The following is a 23,472-nucleotide window of genomic DNA, read 5'->3' as shown; positions in this document are numbered from 1 at the left end:
GGAGCACCTGGAAGCTGTTAACTATCTCATAGCATCTCCCACCTCAAACCTAAAGCCTAAAACGTACCATATTAAATCTCTAAAGGCCTTTTATTCCAAAAAAAAATTAAAGGTTTGTCAGTTTACAGCCCAGAAAGAAAATAACACTAAGTGGCCTGAAGGTGTCTACTACGACAAAAAAGAAGTGCTGGGGGCGTGGAAGAGGTGAACCTCTCCATGCCCCTCGGACGTATGCAGCGACAGCAGATCAAGGAGCTGTGCGCTAGCTATGCGCCAATGTTCTCAGCCACCCCAGGATGGACCGAACGGGCATACCACTCCATTGACACAAGTAATGCTTGCCCAATTAAAGCCCAACCTTACTGGGTGGCTCCTCAAGCCAAAACTGCTATAGAACGGGAGATCGAGGACATGCTACAGATGGGTGTAATCCACCCCTCTAACAGTGTGTGGGCATCTCTGGTGGTTCTAGTTTCTAAACCAAATGGAAAAATATTCTTTTGCATAAACAACCTTAAGCTAAATGCTATAACTCACCCAAACAACTATCCAATGCCACAGACAAATAAGCTATTAAAAAAAAACTGGAAAGTGACCAGTTCATCTCTACCTTAAACTTAACCAAGCTGTACTGGCAAGTACCGCTAAATAAATCCACCAAGAAAAGGTCAGCCTTCAATACCCATGTAGGGCTGTATAAATTTAATGTGCTCCCTTTGGGGCTGCAAAATGTACCCACCACCTTCCAAAAACTTGTAAATAGTCTCCTAGCGGAATTTAAAAGAAATCAGCAGTTACCTATCTCAACCATGTGGCCATATTTTTGAATTCATGGGCAAAACACCTGAAGCATCTCTGAAAAGTCTTCAAGCACATAAAAAAGGCAGAACTAATATTAAGGCTAAAAAGTGTCAAATAGGCCTAAACAAACTAATTTACCTTAAACACCAGGTGGGTCAAGCAACTATCAACCCCCTACAGGCCAAACTGGATACTATCCAGAAGTGGCCTGTCCCAAAGTCAAAAAAAACAGGTCCAATCCTTCTTAGGCTTTGTAAAGGTTTGGACTCACCCCTGCGACGCCTCCTGCGTAGTTGTCAGGAATTAACACATCCAGCCACCAGAGCGGCCGCTGCAGGCCGGTGAGCTGCCTTACCGCCAGCCCGTGTCCCTCCCAGGACCCGGTGCCCCTTTCTCTGGGGTGCTGCCTCCTGGCAGTACCCCCACATTCTCAGGTTCTGAGTCTCCCCACCCAGGGGAAGCCCCACCCTCTAACCCCACCTCACCTCAGTCTGGGCTACTGCCAGTCCCCACTTAGCCCCTTATATCAGGGGCAGACTGCAGTGTCTACACCACTCATCACCAGAAAGGGGGTTTTGGACCTGCTGCCTCCACCTACCCACGGGCTGCCCCTCTGCACCTATTTCGCCTGTAGTCAGGCCTGCAGCCTGAGGCTTTTCAGGCTGGAGCTCCTAGCTCCTCTGGCCCTTCCCCAGCCCTGCTCTAATCTAGGTGTCCTGCTCAGCACCTTGCAGCCAGGCCCTTCTCCCTCTACAGGCACAGGGAGACTGAGTGGGCTCCTGGCTCACAGCCTCTTATAGGGGCCAGCTGGGCCTGATTGAGCTGGCCACAGCTGCGGTTGCTCCCTTAATCCTGCTGGGCTTTTCTCCACAGCCCCAGCCCTCTCCCCGCGCTGGCCGCAGCCCTGTCAGGGCCGGAGCAGGTAACCACCCCATTACAGGCTTGGCCAAATATTACAGGCAATTTGTACCACACTACAGCCAAATTGCTGCCCCACTGACAAACCTAACCAAAAAACCAGCCAAATGCAGTTCAGTGAACTAAAAAGTGTCAAAAGGCCTTTAACCAGCTTAAAGCAACACTCATGTCTAATGCTGTGTTAAGGGCCCCAAACTTTGACAAACCGTTCCTAGTAACCACAGATGCGTTCAAGTGTGGTCTGGAAGCAGTTTTAATGCAAAAAGAACCAAATCAAAAATTCCATTCTGTCGTGTTTCTCAGCAAAAAACTGTCTTAAAAAAAAAAAAGCCACTGGTCAATCACCAAAAAAAAAGGTTACACCCATACGTTTGGGGACGGCGTTTCCACCTTCAAATCGACCAGGCTGCGCTACAGTGGCTTCATGCCACCAAAAAAAAAATAACAAAAACCTTCTTCAGTGAAGTTTAGCTCTCCAAAATTTTAATTTTAAAATACAACACATTTCAAAAGCTTCAAAAGGTTTTGTTTGTGCTCTTTTGTTTGGTTCTCTTTTAAAACAAAAAGACAAAACAAAAAAAACCAAGCAGGTAATCCAGCTCCTACTAAATAATACATCTAAAATTACAAAAATTGTAAGTAATAGCAAAAAAATGCGTTAAATTGTCTTTTGTTTTAGCTTATAAATTTTCCCTATGCTAAAAGAAAGGTTTATTCTTGTTTTGTAACTTTAAAGTTAAACCTAAAGAAAAATTCTCTGTGTTTTAAATCTTTTTATTACCCTGTAAAATTACCTTCCATCCTAATTTTACGAGGGTGCGTCTTTTACTTTTTTCTTTATAATAAAGTTCTTCTTTTAAAAACCTAATTGGTTTTTAGTGTCCTAAGAACCCACGGGTCTGGTCTGTGCTCATCTTGTTAAGCTTTTGGTTGGTATATTATTCTCAAGCCTTCCCAGGAGAGGGGGTAAAGGAGCTTGGGGAAAACTTTTTTTGGGGAGGTGTGGGGGGGAATAGGGCTCCAAGTGGCCCCTCCCTAAATGTTTGTTTAAATCACTTGGTGGTGGCAGCAATACCATCCAAAAACAAAACAAAAAAATTGGGGCCTTGGGAAAGTTTTAACCTAAGCTAGTAAAATATAAGCTTAGGGCGTCTTTCGTGCGGGTTCCCACATCTGTACCCCAAAGTTCAAAGTAAAAAAAAAAAACCCTAACAGCTTCCCTTCTGATCAGGAACAGCCTCCCTGACCCACAAACTGCAGTACTTATTTCCACACTTCCTGGCCCAGTATAGCAGCTTCTTCAGCCTCCTCTCCTCTGATGGGCCACCTCCAGTGTATCTGCATTCCCTTCACCCTTCCCCTAGTGTGGACACACTCCCAGTCTAATACATGCAAAACAGACACAGACTCCTCCCAACCTGACCAGTCTGTGCATGGTATGCAAATGAGGCTGAAGATGGTGATCTCATAATGCTAAACATTTTATAAATCAGTTTATATTTTAATAACATTTTTTAAAGATTAATGGACCTGTGACTGATGCAGGAGAATGGGAAGCAGCTCCCCATGGCCCTGAGTACTGCTCGAGCTGGGTATGAACTAGCATGATTCATAGATCTGTAGATTTTACAGCCAGAAGGGACTGTTAGATCATCTAGTCTGACCTCCTGTATAGTACAGGCCACAGAAGTTCACCCAGTTACCCCAGTGTTGAGCCCAACAAATTGTGCTTGAGTAAAGCATATCTCCTTAGGCAGTGTGTTCCTGCCTAGGAAGATATGCTTTACTCAAGCACAAATCCCACTGTTGTCCTACATTGTCCTACTGTTTCTAATTGTAAGAACAGCAGGACAATGGAACAGATGCCTAGGGAGGTTGTGGAAGCACCTTCATGGGAGGTTTTCAATAGGAGGCTGGAGAGCAACCTGCCTTCGATGTTTTAGACACAACAAAGCTTACATCTTGGCCGGGGGTTAGCCTAGATGACCCTTGTGGTCCCTTGGTTCTATGATTCTAGCCCTATGGTTCTATGACTCGAGAAAAGATAACCAATCTTGAGCTGAAGACTTCGAGAAAGGGAAAATCCAGCAGTTCCTTTGGTAGCTTGTTCCAACGTCACTGTTAGAGTTTTGTGACATGAGCATATAGCATGGCATGGAATATGGGGAGGAGGATGGTGTACGTGGTGCAGGCACAGGTTATTGGGTTGTGTAGAATGGGCTGTCAAGAAGATAGACGAGTCAGGTAGCTGTGTCTGAAGGAAGTGGAGGGTGTTGTGTTTGTGTGATGGGGCTATTGCTCTCAGCTGCAATTTCCCCCCCAAGATGGGCCAAGTTTCAACAGGGTGATGTCATGCAGCCTTTTTGTGACCCAAAGTGGGGGACATAATAATAATTCATGCAGGAAACAAAATGCTCTGGGCTTCCTTCCCTTAATGTAAACAATTCTGTCTCTAACACTCGTCTCACGATTCCTTCTTTCCGATGTAAAGAATTTACCACAATACAAGTGAGAGGACACAGCATTTGTGTGGAACATGGGGAACTTGCAAACTTTGTCAGTGAAATGGGTGATGTTCCTCAAAATTGTGGGCTGTTATGAGGTATGAATATAGGGGGATGCAACAAATCAAATGACTTTGAAGAGGGATCTGTTTGAAGTGGAGTGGGGAAACCTGGAATCATGGTAGATACAAGCTTGTTTGTTCAGTGTCCTGCCAGTCTCTTTCCCATGCTCATCAATGAGGGTGTTTCCTGCAGGAGTGATGTTAAAGCCACAAAACCGGGAAATTAAGGGCAGATAGTTCACAAGACTCTGGCGTGAGCACATCCCTCCCTCTCCAACCAACCTAAGAGAAACATTAACAGACTCCACAGGGAACTGTATCCAACCTGTCTCAGCTAGAGTGAGGGTCCGTGCAGTACATGGGAAGGGGTAGTGACTCAGAGAATAAATATATGCATGTAGGAGAAGGAAAGGGGGCAGGATTTCTGCCACTCCCCAGGAAGTTCAGAGTCCAGCTTCTCCTCCATTCCTAACCTGCTTTTACTGAGCCCAGATACAGCCGTGATCTCTGAGTGGGGAATGCGGGGGGTGGGCAGTTGGCCATTGCTGCTCCATAATCAACCTACAACATGTGTGGGGACCAGAAAATGGAATTTCTGCCATCCCTCTGACATGATTTTATATACCAGAGCTTTAGTATTTAGTTATGTGTGTGAGTGCACACTCTCTGTTGAGAATCTAGTTCTCTTTTCAGTCAGGATTTCCTTCTCTACTGTATGCTTCATTCTGCCTGTCATGAGTTCCAGTCGAAAAGGGGCGAAACAGGAGCTGCCAAAGCCACTGGAGCTAAGCAAAGGTAGGTTAGCAGATCCTCACGTGTATGTGTAATCTTCGGGGCCGGCCTGTGGGAGCCCCCAGAGAAGGTGAATGCCTAGGGCTGTCTCTGCCATCCAGAAAATGGTGGAGATGGAAACAACTTGGGAGTTTGTTTTATTTATATAGTTTTCGAAGCAAACTTAGTACTGGTTAAAGACGAAAGGGGCGTTAACTCTCCATTACCCTTTTGGTCCTCGCCTTCATTGCAGAGACATAAGCCACCAAACAGTCATCAGGTGATCACCTCCTTTGTTCTCCTGCTGCAGCCATCCCACCATCCGTACAGATTTCCGGAGATTTTATAGCTAGCTAGCTAGCTAGCTAGATAGATAGATGGGGTATACGGAGATAGATAGATAGATGGATACTCTCCTTAGAATGAGCTCTCACTTCTTTCCTTCAAGAAGTTTCCTTGTGGTGTATAACGGCAGCCTTGGCATTGTCTTCTCAACTCATATAGGTCTAAAGCAGCTGTACCAGCACCAGTTGCTCTGTGATGCCATGTTAGTGTGTGAAGGAAGGAGATTCTCCTGTCACAGGTGGGTTTCTGTTTATCTATCTGCTGTCCTTGGCCTATGCTGGAGAGCAGAGCTCGGTATTCTGTGTTATCAAGGGAGCAGCAAAGGCTGCTGAGATGGGAGGATAAAGCAAACTGACATAGGAAAATCCCACATAGCAAGGAAATACCAAATGATAATTGTATCACCTCTCTTGGCCTTAAGACCCTACACCACTTCATACATCTCTTTCAATGACTGGCTTTTCCCCCCAGCAAGTAAACTTTCACCCAGTTTTGCAGCCGTCTTTCCCCAAGATAAAGCAGGCGATCTGATATTGCATAATTTTGCATGGAAAATACTTTGCAAAGGAAGATTAATCATAATAAATAAGAATAATAATAGTAATAATAGAGATGACTTTAAGAGATGGGGTTAGCATATCAGCACTGATCACAGCAATGATAAGGGAAGCCACAGGCTGTTCCAACTTCCCCATCACAACTGCTGGGATCCTGCCATTGCCAACATGGAGATGCTTGGAGGAAGTGTGACCGGCCTCTTGTGAATGAGCCTTACTCATACCATGGTGATAGGCACCTGGAAAATACCGGCAGCTTGGATAGACAGAGCTAATTTAGGGCTGCCCCTCACGGGGAGGAGGTCAGCACCCTGGGGCAGAACTTCAGTAACTCCAGTGGCCTCAGCCAGGAGAATCTCCTATGCAGGATATTCCCCTTCCCTAGATACACTAGCTTTATGGCCCCTTTACGCTTCCAGAGCAGAGTAAAGGGTCATAGCACAGTAGAAAATTGGGCCCCTCATCTTCCTGCTTCTTCTGATGACTGGCCTCCATTTTCCTATTACAAGTCTTGTCACTGGTGTGAGACCCTTCTCCTCCTATCTGTCTGGAACAGCTTCCTTCTGTCTCTTTACAGAATTTAATAGGACTGTGGCCAACAGGATTAAAACTATGGGGCGCGTCCTAATCTGTCGTAAATTGGCACCACTGAGAGGTGGAGTTATGATCATTTATACTGACTGAGGATCTGTCATTTAATAGGCTTCTATATAAATTACTCTAAAAATCGCTAGGATTTAATAGAAAATTAGGCCTTGCCTGTACATTTTTGGAGCCATCCTATACAATGTAGCAGACATGCAAGTATCTATTAAATTCTTTAGAATAGTTTAGAACTGCTATAGGAAGCTGACCATCCTCTGTAAAATTCCACAGGAGGTGTCCATAAGAATTGCTTCATCAGCTTTCCATTCTCTTTCCAAATTCTGCTGAAAGCCCCCCTCCCCCTCCCCGCCCCCCGGTCAATTGAGTTCGCTCTCTCCCTCTGTTGTTATTTCTATATCTACCCAGCTAGGGATTTAGCTGTGAAAGGCACTATGGAACATTAATGCGTATTATCAGATCCTACGTGCCCATGTCCACATGATAAATGATATTTCCACATTTGCAGCCTGTGAAATTTAATCTGCTGTAGATTTCTGCTCTGACAAGTTGCAGTTACCTTCCAAACCCTGAGCACCAGGTTCCTGCCCCAGGCAATGTCCAGCAAGCGACATTACAACCTGATTCAGATGCATTAAAGCAAGGAGTCCGTCTATAGCAGGGGTGGCCTGAGAAGGAGCCAGAATTTACCAATGTACATGGCCAAAGAGCCACAGTAATACGTCAGCAGCCCCGCATCAGCTCCCCTACCCTGCTCCCAGTGCCTCCCACCCACCAGCAGCCCTGCCAATCCGCACTTCCCCCCCCCCCCGTCCCCACACCTCCCAATCAGCTCTTCCGTGGCGTGCAGGAGGCTCTGGGGGGGAGGAGGGAGAAGCAAGGGCACTGCAGGCTCAGAAGAGGGGGTGGGAAGGGGTGGAGTGGGGGTAGGGCCTCTGGCAGAGCCAGGGCTTGAGCAGTGAGCACCCCCGGCACATTGGAAAGTTGGCGCCTGTAGCTCCAGCCCTGGAGTCGGTGCCTAGACAAGGAGCCACATAATAACTTCTGAAGAGCCGCATGTGGGTCCGGAGCCACAGGTTGGCCACCCCTGGTCTTTAGGGCTATTGTTTCCAAAGCACGGTCGTTCTTCGAAATCCTCAGCATTTCATATACAAGAGAATAGAAAATTACAATAAATACATAAATAAATAAAATAAAAAGCTATTCCCCTGATGCCCTATATTGTGCTGCAGTGATGAACGGAAGTGTGATCCCGCCCTGCAGAGAAAGAGGGCTGGAGAGTCTCTTTCAGTGCCTACTTGTCCTTAGCAGTCAAACATATGGGGTCTTTTCTTTGTGGCCTAACAGGTGTTGCTGCTCAGGGTTTAGAGAGCATGGCTCCTTTAAAACCTTGCCCTGAGGTCCTGAGAGGAAGTGCTGAGTGTTCCCCAAAGAGGAAGTGCTGGTATGTGTGTCTGTAGCTCCAGACATGAGGAGGCCCACACATAACAAAGCAGCGAGAGCTGTCCGTAATCTGGGATGGACAGGGCATCCAGCCAGGGATGTCCCAGACAGGAGCCCAGAGGAGCGCCATGCCAGGAAGGAATCATCTGAGGAGGACAAACTCGGCCTGACCCAGCATCTGTTGCCCAGAGCTGTATGGGGCTGTGAATACTTGGGCGTATGACCTTGTACTGGGAATAAGGAGGGAGTAGGGAGGTTGTCACTCTCAGTGGGTTAGCAGAGAGCAGCAGAAGTTGGCGTCAGAGGGTTTTGTTGGGGAAAGTTTACTGGCACTGAAGATGACCAGGAGCACCAAGATTCACTGCTGAACTGGAACTCTGGCCAGAACTCTTGAACTGTGGGTCTAGGCACAGTGCTCAGCATCCATCCTTTTATATCAATAGTGGTGTCCCCCAGGGGTCTGTTCTGGGACCAGTCCTATTCAACATACTCATAAATGATCTGGAAAAAGGGGTAAACAGTGAGGTGGCAAAATTTGCAGATGATACAAAACTACTCAAGATAGTTAAGTCCCAGGCAGACTGCGAAGAGCTACAAAAGGATCTCACAGATTTGTGCCTGGGCAACAAATTGGCATACGAAAGTCAATGTTGATAAATGCAAAGTAATGCACATTGGAAAACATCATCCCAACTATACAAATAAAATGAGGGGCTCTAAATTAGCTGTTACCACTCAAGAAAGAGATCTTGGAGTCATTGTGGCTAGTTCTCTGAAAATATCCACTCAATGTGCAGCGGCAGTCAAAAAAGCCAACAGAATGTTGGTAATCATTAAGAATAGAGAATAGATAATAAGACAGAAAATATCGTATTGCCTCTGTATAAATCCATGGTACGTCCACATCTTGAATCCTGCGTGCAGATGTATTCGCCCCGTCTCAAAAAAGATATATTGGAATTGGAAAAGGATCAGAAGAGGGCAACAAAAATGATTAGGAAAAAGAAAAGGAGCACTTTTCTTTTTCCTAATAGTTTTTGTTGCCCTCAGTGGTTTGAGCATTGGCCTGCTAAACCCAGGGTTGTGAGTTCAATCCTTGAGGGGGCCATTTAGGGATCGGGGCAAAAATTGGGGATTGGTCCTGCTTTGAGCGGGGGGTTGGACTAGATGACCTCCTGAGGTCCCTTCCAACCCTGATATTCTATGATTCTATGATTCACTTGTGGCACCTTTAGAGACTCACAAATTTATTTGAACATAAGCTTTCGTGAGTTACATATCACTTCATCGGATGTATTCAGTGAAAAATACAGTGGGGAGATTTATATACACAGAGAACATGAAACAATGGGTGTTACCATACACACTGTAACGAGAGGTTTCAGAGTAACAGCCGTGTTAGTCTGTATTCGCAAAAAGAAAAGGAGTACTTGTAGCACCTTAGAGACTAACCAATTTATTTGAGCATGAGCTTTCGTGAGCTACAGCTCACTTCATCAGAACGAGAGTGATCAGGTAAGGTGACAGAGGAACAGCCGTGTTAGTCTGTATTCGCAAAAAGAAAAGGAGTACTTGTGGCACCTTAGAGAGTAACCAATTTATTTGAGCATGAGCTTTCGTGAGCTACAGCTCACTTCATCAGATGTATACCATGGAAACTGCAGCAGACTTTATATACACACAGAGAATATGAAACAATACCTCCTCCCACCCCACTGTCCTGCTGGTAATAGCTTATCTAAAGTGATCAACAGGTGGGCCATTTCCAGCACAAATCCAGGTTTTCTCACCCTCCACCCCCCCCACACAAATTCACTCTCCTGCTGGTGCTAGCCCATCCAAAGTGACAACTCTTTACATAATCAAGTCGGGCTATTTCCTGCATAGATCCAGGTTTTCTCACATCCCCCCCACCCCCATACACACACAAACTCACTCTCCTGCTGGTAATAGCTCATCTAAACTGACCACTCTCCAAGTTTAAATCCAAGTTAAACCAGAACATCGGGGGGGGGGGGGTAGGAAAAAACAAGAGGAAACAGGCTACCTTGCATAATGACTTAGCCACTCCCAGTCTCTATTTAAGCCTAAATTAATAGTATCCAATTTGCAAATGAATTCCAATTCAGCAGTTTCTCGCTGGAGTCTGGATTTGAAGTTTTTTTGTTTTAAGATAGCGACCTTCATGTCTGTGATTGCGTGACCAGAGAGATTGAAGTGTTCTCCGACTGGTTTATGAATGTTATAATTCTTGACATCTGATTTGTGTCCATTTATTCTTTTACGTAGAGACTGTCCAGTTTGACCAATGTACATGGCAGAGGGGCATTGCTGGCACATGATGGCATATATCACATTGGTGGATGTGCAGGTGAACGAGCCTCTGATAGTGTGGCTGATGTTATTAGGCCCTGTGATGGTGTCCCCTGAATAGATATGTGGGCACAGTTGGCAACGGGCTTTGTTGCAAGGATAGGTTCCTGGGTTAGTGGTTCTGTTGTGTGGTATGTGGTTGCTGGTGAGTATTTGCTTCAGGTTGCGGGGCTGTCTGTAGGCAAGGACTGGCCTGTCTCCCAAGACTTGTGAGAGTGTTGGGTCATCCTTTAGGATAGGTTGTAGATCCTTAATAATGCGTTGGAGGGGTTTTAGTTGGGGGCTGAAGGTGACCGCTCGTGGCGTTCTGTTATTTTCTTTGTTAGGCCTGTCCTGTAGTAGGTAACTTCTGGGAACTCTTCTGGCTCTATCAATCTGTTTCTTTACTTCTGCAGGTGGGTATTGTAGTTGTAAGAAAGCTTGACAGAGATCTTGTAGGTGTTTGTCTCTGTCTGAGGGGTTGGAGCAAATGCGGTTGTATCGCAGAGCTTGGCTGTAGACGATGGATCGTGTGGTGTGGTCAGGGTGAAAGCTGGAGGCATGCAGGTAGGAATAGCGGTCAGTAGGTTTCCGGTATAGGGTGGTGTTTATGTGGCCATTGTTTATTAGCACTGTAGTGTCCAGGAAGTGGATCTCTTGTGTGGACTGGACCAGGCTGAGGTTGGTGGTGGGATGGAAATTGTTGAAATCATGGTGGAATTCCTCAAGGGCTTCTTTTCCATGGGTCCAGATGATGAAGATGTCATCAATATAGCGCAAGTAGAGTAGGGGCTTTAGGGGACGAGAGCTGAGGAAGCATTGTTCTAAATCAGCCATAAAAATGTTGGCATACTGTGGGGCCATGCGGGTACCCATAGCAGTGCCGCTGATCTGAAGGTATACATTGTCCCCAAATGTGAAATAGTTATGGGTAAGGACAAAGTCACAAAGTTCAGCCACCAGGTTAGCCGTGACATTATCGGGGATAGTGTTCTTGACAAAGTCCATCTTTGTGTGGAATGTTTGCAAATTTCCAGTTTGCAAATTAATTCCAATTCAGCAGTCTCTCGTTGGAGTCTGTTTCTGAAGTTTTTTTGTTGAAGTATTGCCACTTTTAGGTCTGTAATTGAGTGACCAGAGGGATTGAAGTGTTCTCCAACTGGTTTTTGAATGTTATAATTCTTGACCTCTGATTTGTGTCCATTTATTCTTTTACACAGAGACTGTCCAGTTTGACCAATGTACATGGCAGAGGGGCATTGCTGGCACACGATGGCATATATGACATTGGTAGATGTGTAGGTGAACAAGCCTCTGATAGTGTGGCTGATGTGAGTATTTGCTTCACTCAAAAGCAACCACACACCACACAACAGAACCGCTAACCCAGGAACCTATCCTTGCAACAAGGCCCCTTGCCAGCTGTGTCCACATATCTATTCAGGGGACACCATCCCTGGGCCCAATCACATCAGCCACAATATCAGAGGCTCGTTCACCTGCACATCTATCAATGTCATATATGCCATCATGTGCATCAAAGTCTTAGATATATTAGAATTGGAAAAGACACAGAGAAGGGCAATAACAATGACCAGGGGGATGGAACAGCTTCCATAAAATATGAGATTAAAAAGACTTGGACTGTTTAGCTTAGAAAAGAGATGACTTGGTAGAAGTCTAAAAAATCATGAATGGTGCGGAGAATGTGAAGAAGGAAGTTTTAATTATCCCTCTAAATAACACAAGAACTTGGGGTCACCAGATAAAATTAATAGACAGCATGTTTAAGACAAACGAAAGGAAATACTTCTTCACAAAATGCATACTCTATCAGAAACTTGTTGCCATGGGATGTTATGAAAGCCAAAAGTATAATTCAGTTCAAAATTGAATTAGTAACTTCATGGAGGATAGATTCATCAATGGACATTAGCCAAGACTGTCAGGGACACAACTCCATAGTATCATAGAATATCAGGGTTGGAAGGGACCTCAGGAGGTCATCTAGTCCAACCCCCTGCTCAAAGCAGGATCAATCCCCAACTAAATTATCCCAGCCAGGGCTTTGTCAAGCCTGACCTTAAAACCCTCAAAGGAAGGAGATTCCACCACCTCCCTAGGTGACCCATTCCAGTGTTTCACCACCCTCCTAGTGAAAACGTTTTTCCTAATATCCAACCTAAACCTCCTTCACTGCAACTTGAGGCCATTACGCCTTGTTCTGTCATCTGCTACCACTGAGAACAGTCTAGAGCCATCCTCTTTGGAACCCCCTTTCAGGTAGATGAAAGCAGCCGTCAAATCCCCCCTCATTCTTCTCTTCCGCAGACTAAACAATCCCAGCTCCCTCAGCCTCTCCTCATAAGTTATGTGTTCCAGTCTCTTAATCATTTTTTTTGCCCTCCGCTGGACGTTTTCCAATTTTTCCACATCTCCTTGTAGTGTGAGGCCCAAAACTGGACACAGTACTCCAGATGAGGCCTCACCAATGTCGAATAGAGGGGAACGATCACGTCCCTCGATCTGCTGGCAGTGCCCCTACTTATACATCCCAAAATGCCATTGGCCTTCTTGGCAACAAGGGCACACTGTTGACGCATATCCAGCTTCTTGTCCACTGTAACCCGTAGGTCCTTTTCCGCAGAACTGCTGCCTAGCCATTTGGTCCCTAGTCTGTAGCGGTGCATTGGGTTCTTCCGTCCTAAGTGCAGGACCCTGCACTTATCCTTGTTGAACCTCATCAGATTTCTTTTGGCCCAATCCTCCAATTTGTCTAGGTCCCTCTGTATCCTATCCCTGCTCTCCAGCGTATCTACCTCTCCTCCCAGTTTAGTGTCATCTGCAAACTTGCTGAGGGTGCAATCCACACCATCCTCCAGATCATTAATGAAGATATTGAACAAAACGGGTCCGAGAACCGACCCTTGGGGCCCTCCACCTGATACCGGCTGCCAACGAGACATGGAGCCATTGATCACTACCCACTGAGCCCAACAATCTAGCCAGCTTTCTATCCACCTTATAGTCCATTCATCCAGCCCATACTTCTTTAACTTGCTGACAAGTATACTGTGGGAGACCGTGTCAAAAGCTTTGCTAAAGTCAAGGAACAACACGTCCACTGCTTTCCCCTCATCCACAGAGCCAGTTATCTCGTCATAGAAGGCAATTAGATTAGTCAGGCATGACCTGCCCTTGATGAATCCATGCTGACTGTTCCTGATCACTTTCCACTCCTCTATGTGCTTCGGAATTGATTCCTTGAGGACCTGCTCCATGATTTTTCCAGGGACTGAGGTGAGGCTGACTGGGCTGTAGTTCCCAGGATCCTCCTCCTTCCCTTTTTTAAAGATGGGCACTACATTAGCCTTTTTCCAGTTGTCCGGGACCTCCCCCGATCGCCATGAGTTTTCAAAGATAATGGTCAATGGCTCCGCAGTCACATCCGCCAACTCCTTTGGCCCTCTCGGATGCAGCGCATTCGGCCCCATGGACTTGTGCTCGTCCAGCTTTTCTAAATAGGCCCGAACCACTTCTTTCTCCACAGAGGGCTGGTCACCTCCTCCCCATGCTGTGCTGCCCAGTGCAGTAGTCTGGGAGCTGAGCTTGTTCGTGAAGACAGAGGCAAAAAAAGCATTGAGTACATTAGCTTTTTCCACATCCTCTGTCACTAGGTTGCCTCCCTCATTCAGTAAGGGGCCCATTCTCCAGGTGTCCCTGTATCCCCAACTGCCAGAAGCATCTGGTACTGGCCACTCTCAGAGATCGTATACTGGGCTAAGTGAACTGTTGATCTGGCTCAGTATGGCCATTCTTATGTTCCAAAGGAAAATCAGACCCCAGGGAATCACCAACACAATTTCCTGCAACTCCTGGGTTGGTCCTTTCGGACATTTCTTTCCAGCGCACTAGATTTTGCAGGATGTTCTGCATTTCATGTGAATTGACCTCCCTTGTTGTACAGTGCTGCCAAGAAAGCTAATATTTCACAAGTAGGAAAGAGACTGACTCTTTGATGAGGGAGTGTGTATGGAATGGTGTTTTGGGCGGGAAATCATAGGTTTTAATCTTACTTTTTCCACTCACTGTTGTTTACATTTTTGTGGACTTACTTTTGAACATGGCTTCATACCCATCACTCCTAGTAAAGAGGCAAAGTCATTCTCTCCATGGTTCTGGCAGAATTAAGACTAGATTCCAGGTCTTTACTATAACACCTGCTGACTATGAAGGTGCCAATTCTATGTTCCTGTCTGTAACCACTACTTTAATCACTAGACAATACTTTCCTCCTAAAGTCAGGACAATAATTTAGGGACTCTGATACCCAATATTCCACTGGTGTGTAGAAAATAGTTTTGTAGTGCCTTGTCGAAGTGTATGTTCTGACCTACCTCCAGCAGCTGGTCTACCTCTTAGTTCACATGTTAGCTCAAGTGGTAAAGCTCTGTGTTTGGGATTTAAAGATCCTGGGTTCAAACCTTGCTTGTTGATGTTCCCAACTTTATGGTTACATATAATAGATGTTTTTCCAGTTTTTGTTTTAAAAAGGGGTTATTTAATGTACACAGTGAGAAACATCCGTAAACACAGGTTTTATTGTTTGGAACTATTGTTTGCTCTCTTCCTGCAGAGTATTGCTAGCAGCTGTCAGTCCTTACTTTAAGGACGTTTTCACGAGCTTCGGCAAAGAATCCCAGGGTGGAGAAGTTGTGCTGCAGGATATGGCTCCCTTCATCCTCCAAAGCATTTTACAATATATCTACACAGAAGAGCTATCACTTAGTCTGGAGACAGCCCCAGAGGTGTTTGCAGCAGCCAGCAAGCTACAGATCCGCCCCCTAGTGGAGATCTGCTGCAGGTAACATGAAAGGACCTGCAGTCTTATGAGTCTGCTTTAGGATGAAATAAATGTGTGTTTTAATGGTCTCGTAAGGTAACACCAAGCATCAATACAATTAATTTAAAACTCAGCTCATCACACTCAGGGTGGTTTAGACATGATCCAAGAAACTTTCACAGAAAATGCCTGTTCAAATTCAGCCCTGGGCAAGTGTGATGAAATGTCACAGCCATGTAAATAGCTGTTCTGAGTAAAACGAGCTGTGGGTATCGGCCTGATTTTCAAGGGAAAGAGGATGAAATCACCATGATAATAATACCTTCCTCTTATATACAGCCTTTCATCAGGAGGTCTCAAAGTTATCGGTCTCAACAGAGGGATGACTTGGATTCCTATAGATCAGTTAGCCTGACTTCTATCCTGAGCAAATCAATGGAACAACTGATACAGGACTCTGTTATTTAAGAAGTAAAGGATAGCAGTATAATTAATTCGAACTATTGACTGACAGAACATAGATCTTGTCCAACAAATTTGTTCTTTTCCAAGATTACAAGTCTGGTTGATAAAGGTAACTGTGTTGACTGATAGATTATATCTGGATTTCTGTAAAGTGTTGGACTTAGTACCACATTCTGACTGGAAAACTATCTCTAAAGAAAAGCAGGATGGCACATATTGAGAAAGTTGCCTAACTGACGAATCTCAAAATGTAAATGTAAGTTTGGATTCATCATGAAGTGGGGAGTGCTCCTAGTGGGGTTATCAGGGGCTGGTTCTTGGCCCCAGTTCAATATTTTTATCAATGATCTTGAAGAAAATATATAAACATTGCTGATAACATTTGCATATGACAGAGATTGGCGAAGTGGTAACGAATGATGAGGACAGGGCAGTCATACAAAGCAATCTGGGTCACTTGGTGAGCTAGGTCCATTCAAATAAAATGGGTTTAACGGCGCTAAATGCAAGGGCATACATCCAGGAACAAAGAATGCAGGGCACACCTACAGGCTGGGGAACTGTATTCTGGAAAGCAGGTCATTCTGACAATTACTTAGGGTCATTGTACAGCACCAAATGAACATGTGTTTGATGTAATGCTGTTGCTAAAAGGACTAACACAATACTTGGTTATATTAACAGGGGACTATCCAGCAACGGTAGGGATGCGGTATTCCCTCTGTATACAGCATAGATGAGACCACTCTGGAATGTTTTAAGTATTAATAATTAAAGACTGATGGGAACAGGGGCACTAGGTCTCCTCTTGGTTGCCCAAACCACCAAGCTATAGAGTCAGTCTCACTTACTGTCGCTCTCTGGCCCAATTAATCTTGAATGATTTAATCCAAAGTGGAACAGCTTCAACAAAAGAGATTGAGGGCATCTCACATTAGCATTTGCCTGAGAGCTTTGGAAGACATGGTTCAAATCCTTTCTTCCCTCAGACAGAGCGGGGACTGAACCCTGGCCTGAGTGCTCTGACTAAACCAGAGTTTCTCAAAGCTGAGCCCTCCCACTGCTCCCTTTAGGAAAATGAAACCACCATGCCTCCCTGCAACTCTGACCAATGGTGTTACAGGTAGATCAACCGAATTTTAATGAAATGAAATGAAGTTGAATTTTAAAATGTCTCAAATGTTATTGCCCTGTCCCTGCTCCCTGGCCTCATGTCTGACACAACAATGAGCAGTCCCTCAGAGCAGATTGTGAAGATCTTCATAGTCTGATTCTTCTTCGCCTTTCTTAGATGCTTTAATGAGCAATGAACTAGTTAACAATGTTGACATTAAAGTATCATCATTGGCACATGAATTAACGGCCAGTGAAATGGAAGTGGCCGTTCATGCCTGCAGAGGACACGGTAACTCAGGCATCAGTTACACATGCCTGGGTGATGTTTTGAAAGTTGTCTTCATAACCATAACATTGACTTTTTTTTTAAAAAGTGAAGTTGAGCCAGTGGAGAGTGAATGAGAGACTTGTCCACATCCCTAGCTAGTCCTGCAGGGGTACCCCACATTTTGGGACACACTGGAATACTTGATCACACTGGCCCTTTTTGTCTTTAAAAAGCTATGCAATCTAAGTAAGCATGGGTTTAATAGGCCGTGAAGACATCCCTGTCATCCCCCAAAATATGATCTAGGTGAGGCAGAGGTTGTGGTGAGAGGAGTTTGTGTGGGGGCCAGCATGGGGTCTTTGTGTACTTGTGCTTTTGAGCTGCCATTCTGGAGCCTTTTGCCTGAAATAAATTCACTAACTCAGTTACAATTGACTGGCCATAAAAGCAATGCTGCCACCCTAATGTTGGGGTGTCAAACTCAGGAGAAAGTTTTCTCATGTAGTTTGCTTGTAAATTGCGTCTTGTGGCCCCCCTAACGTGGCTCGTCTACATCGAGGGTAATACCTATTACTAGTATTGTCAGCTAATATTGTCATGCTCAGGGTCTAACTGGTCACCATATTTGGGGTTGGAAAGGAATTTCCACCCGGGTCAGATTGGCAGAGACCCTGGAGGTTTTTTGCCTCCCTCTGCAGCATGGGGCACGGGTCACTTGCAGGTTTAAACTAATGTGAATGGCGAATTCTCTCTAACTTGAAGTCTTTAAACCATGATTTGAGGACATCAGCAACTCAGCCAGAGGTTAGGGGGCTATTACAGGAGTGGGTGGGCGAGGTTCTGTGGCCTGCAATGTGCAGGAGGTCAGACTAGATGAGCATGATGGTCCTTCTGACCTTAAAGTCTAGGAGTCTATGAGCTAATGAGGTCCTCCTCTTTAAACTCAAGTACTAGAGGTCTGTTCTTTGGTGCTGAGGTCTCTGGGTTCAAACCCTGCTGATGACCTATCCTGGGGTCATAACAATCACGGATGCATTCCCAGGGATGTTTATTTCCTTTTCTCCTCCCAGGTTCCTTCTGAAGAACATTTCCATGCAGAACTGCATTGGGCTTTACAGACTGGCTCAGGCTTACAACCACCAAGCTCTCTATTATGCTACCATGCAGCTCATCGTCCTAAACTTTGGAAGGTTCTGTGAGGATGATGACTTTTTGAGTCTGGACCTCAGCAGTTTAATCACCATCTTGTCTTCAGACGACCTTACAGTTGCTTCTGAGTTAGAAGTCTACCTGGCTGTGCGACGCTGGATACAGTTTCAACCCACCACAGGCCACACCCTCCTCAATGAGCTGATGAGGCATGTCCGGCTGCCCCTCCTGACAGATAGTGAGGTTGTAGAGGTGCAGCTGGATTCAGAACGGTATGGGGATGTTCAGCTTCTCTGGAAGCAGCTGGACAGTGAAGAGAGGTTGCAGGAGAGCGGGGGACTCAGACAAGGCATGTCTGATGAACTGATAATGTGTGTAGATTCAACGATGTGGGAGGACCAAGAGTTGGAGAATGAAGCTTTTCTGATGGGCTCTTATGATCCTCATGCTGAAAAGTGGGAAAAGCTCACAGGCTTGAAATCTTTGACACATCCAGCCTGTGTGGCACTTGGAGACAAGCTCTATGTATCTGGAGGCATCTACAGGAATTCTTATTCAGATGCTTTGTATGAGTTCAACTCTTTTAATGGCCAGTGGACACAGCTCCCTTCAATGTCCGTGCCCCGTGCTACACATGGATTCCTAATCTGTAACCAGAGGCTGTATGCTATGGGAGGCTGGTGTGGATTTCATGAGTTCCTCAATTCTGCAGAATGCTTTGACCTAGCAGAGCAGATATGGACTCCCATCTCTAGGATGCCTTTTGTTCTGAGCCGTTCTGCCTCCACAGTGCTCAAGAAGAAACTATACTTACTAGGGGGAGCAACAGGCCTGACTGGTTATTGGCAATTTCATAGAGGGCTTCTGATCTATGAAGTTAGCTCGGACACATGGACTCAGGTGTCTCTGGACAATGGGTTCTTTTCAGCGGGTGCTGTTGCCATGAATAATGGGATATACATTATAGGTGGGTATGCTGAAAAGAGAGCCAGAGAGTGGGCTGAGGGGGGTCTCATACCAGAAAACCGCCACTGCACTAGAAAGTGTTTCTTTATCTCTGATGATGGCAGCATGAATGAGGAGGTGATCGTTCCAAAACTGCCAAAGGCAATTGCTAATGCTGCAGTGGTCCATTGGGAAAAGAGGATCTACGTCTTGGGTGGGGAAAATTTAACCCAATGTTATAAAACAATTTATTATTGGGAACCTGGTGAGCCCAGGTGGAGCAAATGTCCAGAAGATATCCCTGTATTTTCTGAAGGTGTCAGCGGATTTGGTTGTACAACGCTGAAGAGACCCAAAAAGGAGATCCTGTCCCTTTTTCAAAAGACATCGGTAGCCCTGATAGGTGTTGTTGGGAAATAGCTGCCTCTTAATATTTCCTTTTAGTTAGCTTTGAATAAACATAAATAGTGGAGCAAGAAACAAACTATGATTAAATCTTGAGCACGAACATAATTACACAGGGTAATGTGGACTCACAACTGACACTAGCAAAAAGCTTACGACACTGTAAAAACACAGCCTGCTCCAGAAAGGCTGTGCCACATCAGTGGGGCATGATATTTCTTGCAAAAGGCTTTCTCCTGATTGAATTTGCCTGTGTTAGAGGTCAGAAAACTTCTGTATAAAGGGAGCAAATTTACAGAATGTTGAAGTATGTAACTGTGACCTGTAGTTTCTAGATGGATGGCCTTGCACATGGTTGTATTAAAATGCATCTTGGTCAAAAGGTCTGGTTGGAATTATATCCTGGAAAGCAATGACTCTGGAAAGGACTCAGTGGTCAGGAAGATAACCATTGGACTATGAGCGCCCAGTGTGATATGGTGGCTAAGAAAGCTACTGTGATTTTTGAAAGTATAAACAGGAAACGATTGAGTAAGAGTAGCGAGGTGGTAAAAATCTGTTGTAAAAATCACAAGGGAAACAATTCCTAGACTATTGTATCTAGTCGTCGTGTCTGAATTTCAAAAAAGAAGCTGAAAAATTAGAAAGTGTTCAGAAAAGAGCTACAGGAATGATTTGAAGTCTGGAAAACCTGTCTTTACAGGGAAAGATTTAGGAAGCTCAATCTATTTAGATTATCAAAGAGAAGACTCAGAGGTGATGTGATCATGGTCTATAAGGTCTTTACGGGGAGAAGATTTCCGATAGATGAGGGCTCTTTAATTTAGCAGACAGAGGGCTAAGAAGAGCCAACAATTGGAAGCCGAAGCTAGATAACTTCCGGATAGACATAAGGCATTCTTTTAAACAGTGAGGGTAGTTAACCGTTGGAACAATTTACCACAGGATGTAGTGGATTCTCCATCACTTGGCGTCTTTAATTCAAGACTGGATATTTCTTTCTGAAAGATACATTTTAGCTCAGCCAGAATTTTTAGGCTAGATGTAGGAGTAAATTCTACGGCCCATGTTAGACAGGCGGTCAGAGTAGATGATCCTAATGATCCATTCGGGCACTAAGTACTATGAATGGTGACAACATCAAGAGAAACACACGTGCCACTCTCTGGAAGAATGTGAAAAATCTCAAAGCCATTTCTCTCGGAAATTCACATTTCTGAACTTTGAAACAGCTGGTGGAGGAGGATGAGGTTGTACTAAATAAAACTTCCTTTTGTGTAGATTAGGCACTAGGCTGGGAATCAGGAGGACCAGAGGTGTATCTCCACGTCTGTCCCTATCTGGTGGAACTCAAACTCAGTGATACTTATATAGAACTTTAGGAACATTGGCCCATTTTCAGATGTGCATAACTGGATGCGCATCCAGCTGTACATCTTCTCTACTGATGCCTCAGTCTGAGACAGTTCATCATATTTGCCACCTTAGGTGTGGGACTCTCCCTCATGTTCTCTGCAGTGACGACCCAATGCAAAGAATTCACTTAGCGTCTCTGCAATGGCCTTGTCTTCCTTGAGTATTCCCTTTAGCACCTCGATTGTCCAGTGGCCCCACTGATTGTTTGGCAGGCTTCCTGCTTCTGATGTACTTACAATAAATTTGCTGCTAGTTTTTGGGTTCATAGGTAGTTTTTCTTCAAATTCTTTCTTGGCCTGCCTTCTTATACTTTTATACTTGATGTGCCAGAATTTACGCTCCTTTCAATTTTCCTTACTAGGATTTGACTTCCAATTTGTAAGAGATGCATTCTTGCCTCTAACCACTTCTTTTACTTTGGCGGTAGGCACGATGGCTTTTTTTTTTTTTTGGTTCTCATACTGTTCTTTTTAATTTGGGGTATACATTTAATTTGAGCCTTTATTGTGGTGGTTTAAAAAAGTTTCTATGTTGCCTGCAGGCACTTTATTTTTGTGACTGTTCCTTTTAATTTTCGTTTAACTAGCTTCCTCATTTTTGCGTAGTTCCCCTTTCTGAAGTTAAATGCTACTGTGGTGGGCTTCTCTGGTTTTTCCCTCCCAACCCCCACAATGATGTAAATTTAATTATATTACGGTCACTATTACCAAGCAGTTCAGCTATATTCACCTCTTGGACCTGATCCTGTGCTCCACTTAGGACTAAATCAAGAATTGCCTCTCCCTTTGTGGGTTCCAGGACTAGCTGCTCCAAGAAGCAGTCATTAATGGTGTCTAGAAACTTTATTTTCCGAATCCCACCCTGAGGTGACATGTACCCAGTCAATATGGGAATAGCTGAAATCCCCCATTATTGTTGAGTTTTTTATTTTTATAGCTTCTCTAATCTCCCTGAGCATTTCACAATCACCATCACGCTCCTGGTCAGGGGGGTCAGTAGTATACTCCTACTGCTATATTCTTATTAGTCAAGCATGGAATTTCTATCCATAGAGAGTCTATGGTACTGTTTGATTCATTTAAGATTTTGACTCTATGCCTTCTTTCATATATAGTGCCGCTCCCTGACCAGCATGACCTGTTCTGTCATTTGTATATTTTGTACCCTGGTATTACAGTGTCCCATTGATTGTCATCCTTCCATCAAGTTTCTGTGATGCCTATTATATCAATATCTTTATTTAATACCAGGCAGCCAAGTTTGCTCATTGTAGTATTTAGATTTCTAGTATTTGTATACAAGCGCTTATAACATTTGTCAAGTTTTAGTTGTCTGCCTTCATACGATGTAATTGAATGGGACTCTTTCATCTGATGGTTTCTCTTCAGTTCTTACCTGTACTTTATCAGCTTCTCCTCTTTACCAGGATATAGAGAATCCCCATTAATAGCTCCTCCCCTACGTGATGTCTCTGTTCAAACTACGTTGCCCTGCACACCTATCAGTTTTTCCCCAGCCCTTAGTTTAAAAACGCTTCTACAACCTTTGTAAATTTGTGTCCCCCAAATTTGTGTCCCCTCTAGTGTGTCCCCCAAAGTCTCATCTATGCACCTCTCAGTCTTTCTTAGACTAAGACCTTTTTACAGCAAGCCACCTATCAGGACCAGGAGTATTCGGTTGCAGTACTCACTGAGGGAGTGTTGTGTTTTACCCAAAACCAATCTGATCACTATGGGTGTCCTGTGGGAAAAAGCTCCTGTGTTATTACACAGTGGGCTGATGGGTATTGGATAAAGACCGAAAGGGGAGGCCAACAGTGTGGGTGTAATGGTTCCTCCGCTTTTAGGGAAACTCTTACAAATAGTCTTACCACAAAAGAAAGGTTTGGAAATATAACTTGCCGTCCAGTTAATATCTCCAATGTAGCAAGCCAATGGTGGGTTTGTAGTGGTCCCTATGGCGAGTGTAATTTGAACGGCACAATTAGAAACGCCCCCACTTGTACCCAATGAGGAGGGTGGGATGCCCCCTTAGGGGCATATGAACTGTTTGGAAAAGCAGCCTTAAATATCCCAGGAATCCCCTTAAGAAACAGTCCTTACTGGGCCCTACAGGGTCACTGTTTTGTATGTGGCCGAAAGGCTTACAAGGTGCTGCCAGCCAACTGGACAGGTAGCTGTTATATAGCTCATGGAGTTCCGCATTTGTCCATAACTGCCACACTGCCCAAAGGAAAGATTAGAAATGCCCGAGACACCTCTGTTGAGTCACGAGAAAAGACCCTGCGGCGACTGACTGCAGCATTGGAGGGCAATGTGAAGAATTCCCTCACAACCGAGAAGCTTGTAGGGTGCTCTGTACTGGGAATAGCGCCACTGTTTACCGGGCCAGCCATGGCATGCATAGGCCGCTATACTGTAAGGCTGCAAATGATACTTGAGAAAGTGGCCTTAGAGTTAGAGGACTCGGTTAGTGATTTAGGATCAGCAGTAAAAACATTAAATAAAGA

General features: G+C 44.8%; 1 protein-coding gene across 1 annotated transcript; it reads left to right on the top strand.

The window, feature by feature from the left end:
• The first annotated feature begins 4,734 nt into the window (after window positions 1-4,734).
• On the top strand, window positions 4,735-21,444 carry LOC125629885 (kelch-like protein 28). Its single transcript, XM_075121098.1, has 4 exons — window positions 4,735-5,080; window positions 5,561-5,639; window positions 14,993-15,220; window positions 18,119-21,444. Exons 1-4 carry the CDS (start codon window positions 4,804-4,806, stop codon window positions 19,560-19,562), a joined length of 2,028 nt encoding a protein of 675 aa, XP_074977199.1. The 5' UTR covers window positions 4,735-4,803; the 3' UTR covers window positions 19,563-21,444.
• Window positions 21,445-23,472: the final 2,028 nt, after the last annotated feature.

The sequence above is a fragment of the Caretta caretta genome, chromosome 18 (genome assembly GCF_965140235.1).
Source record: "Caretta caretta isolate rCarCar2 chromosome 18, rCarCar1.hap1, whole genome shotgun sequence".
NCBI lineage: Eukaryota > Metazoa > Chordata > Testudines > Cheloniidae > Caretta > Caretta caretta.
The sequence above is the reverse complement of the archived record's forward strand: the minus strand, read 5'-3'. Positions and strand labels throughout refer to the sequence as shown.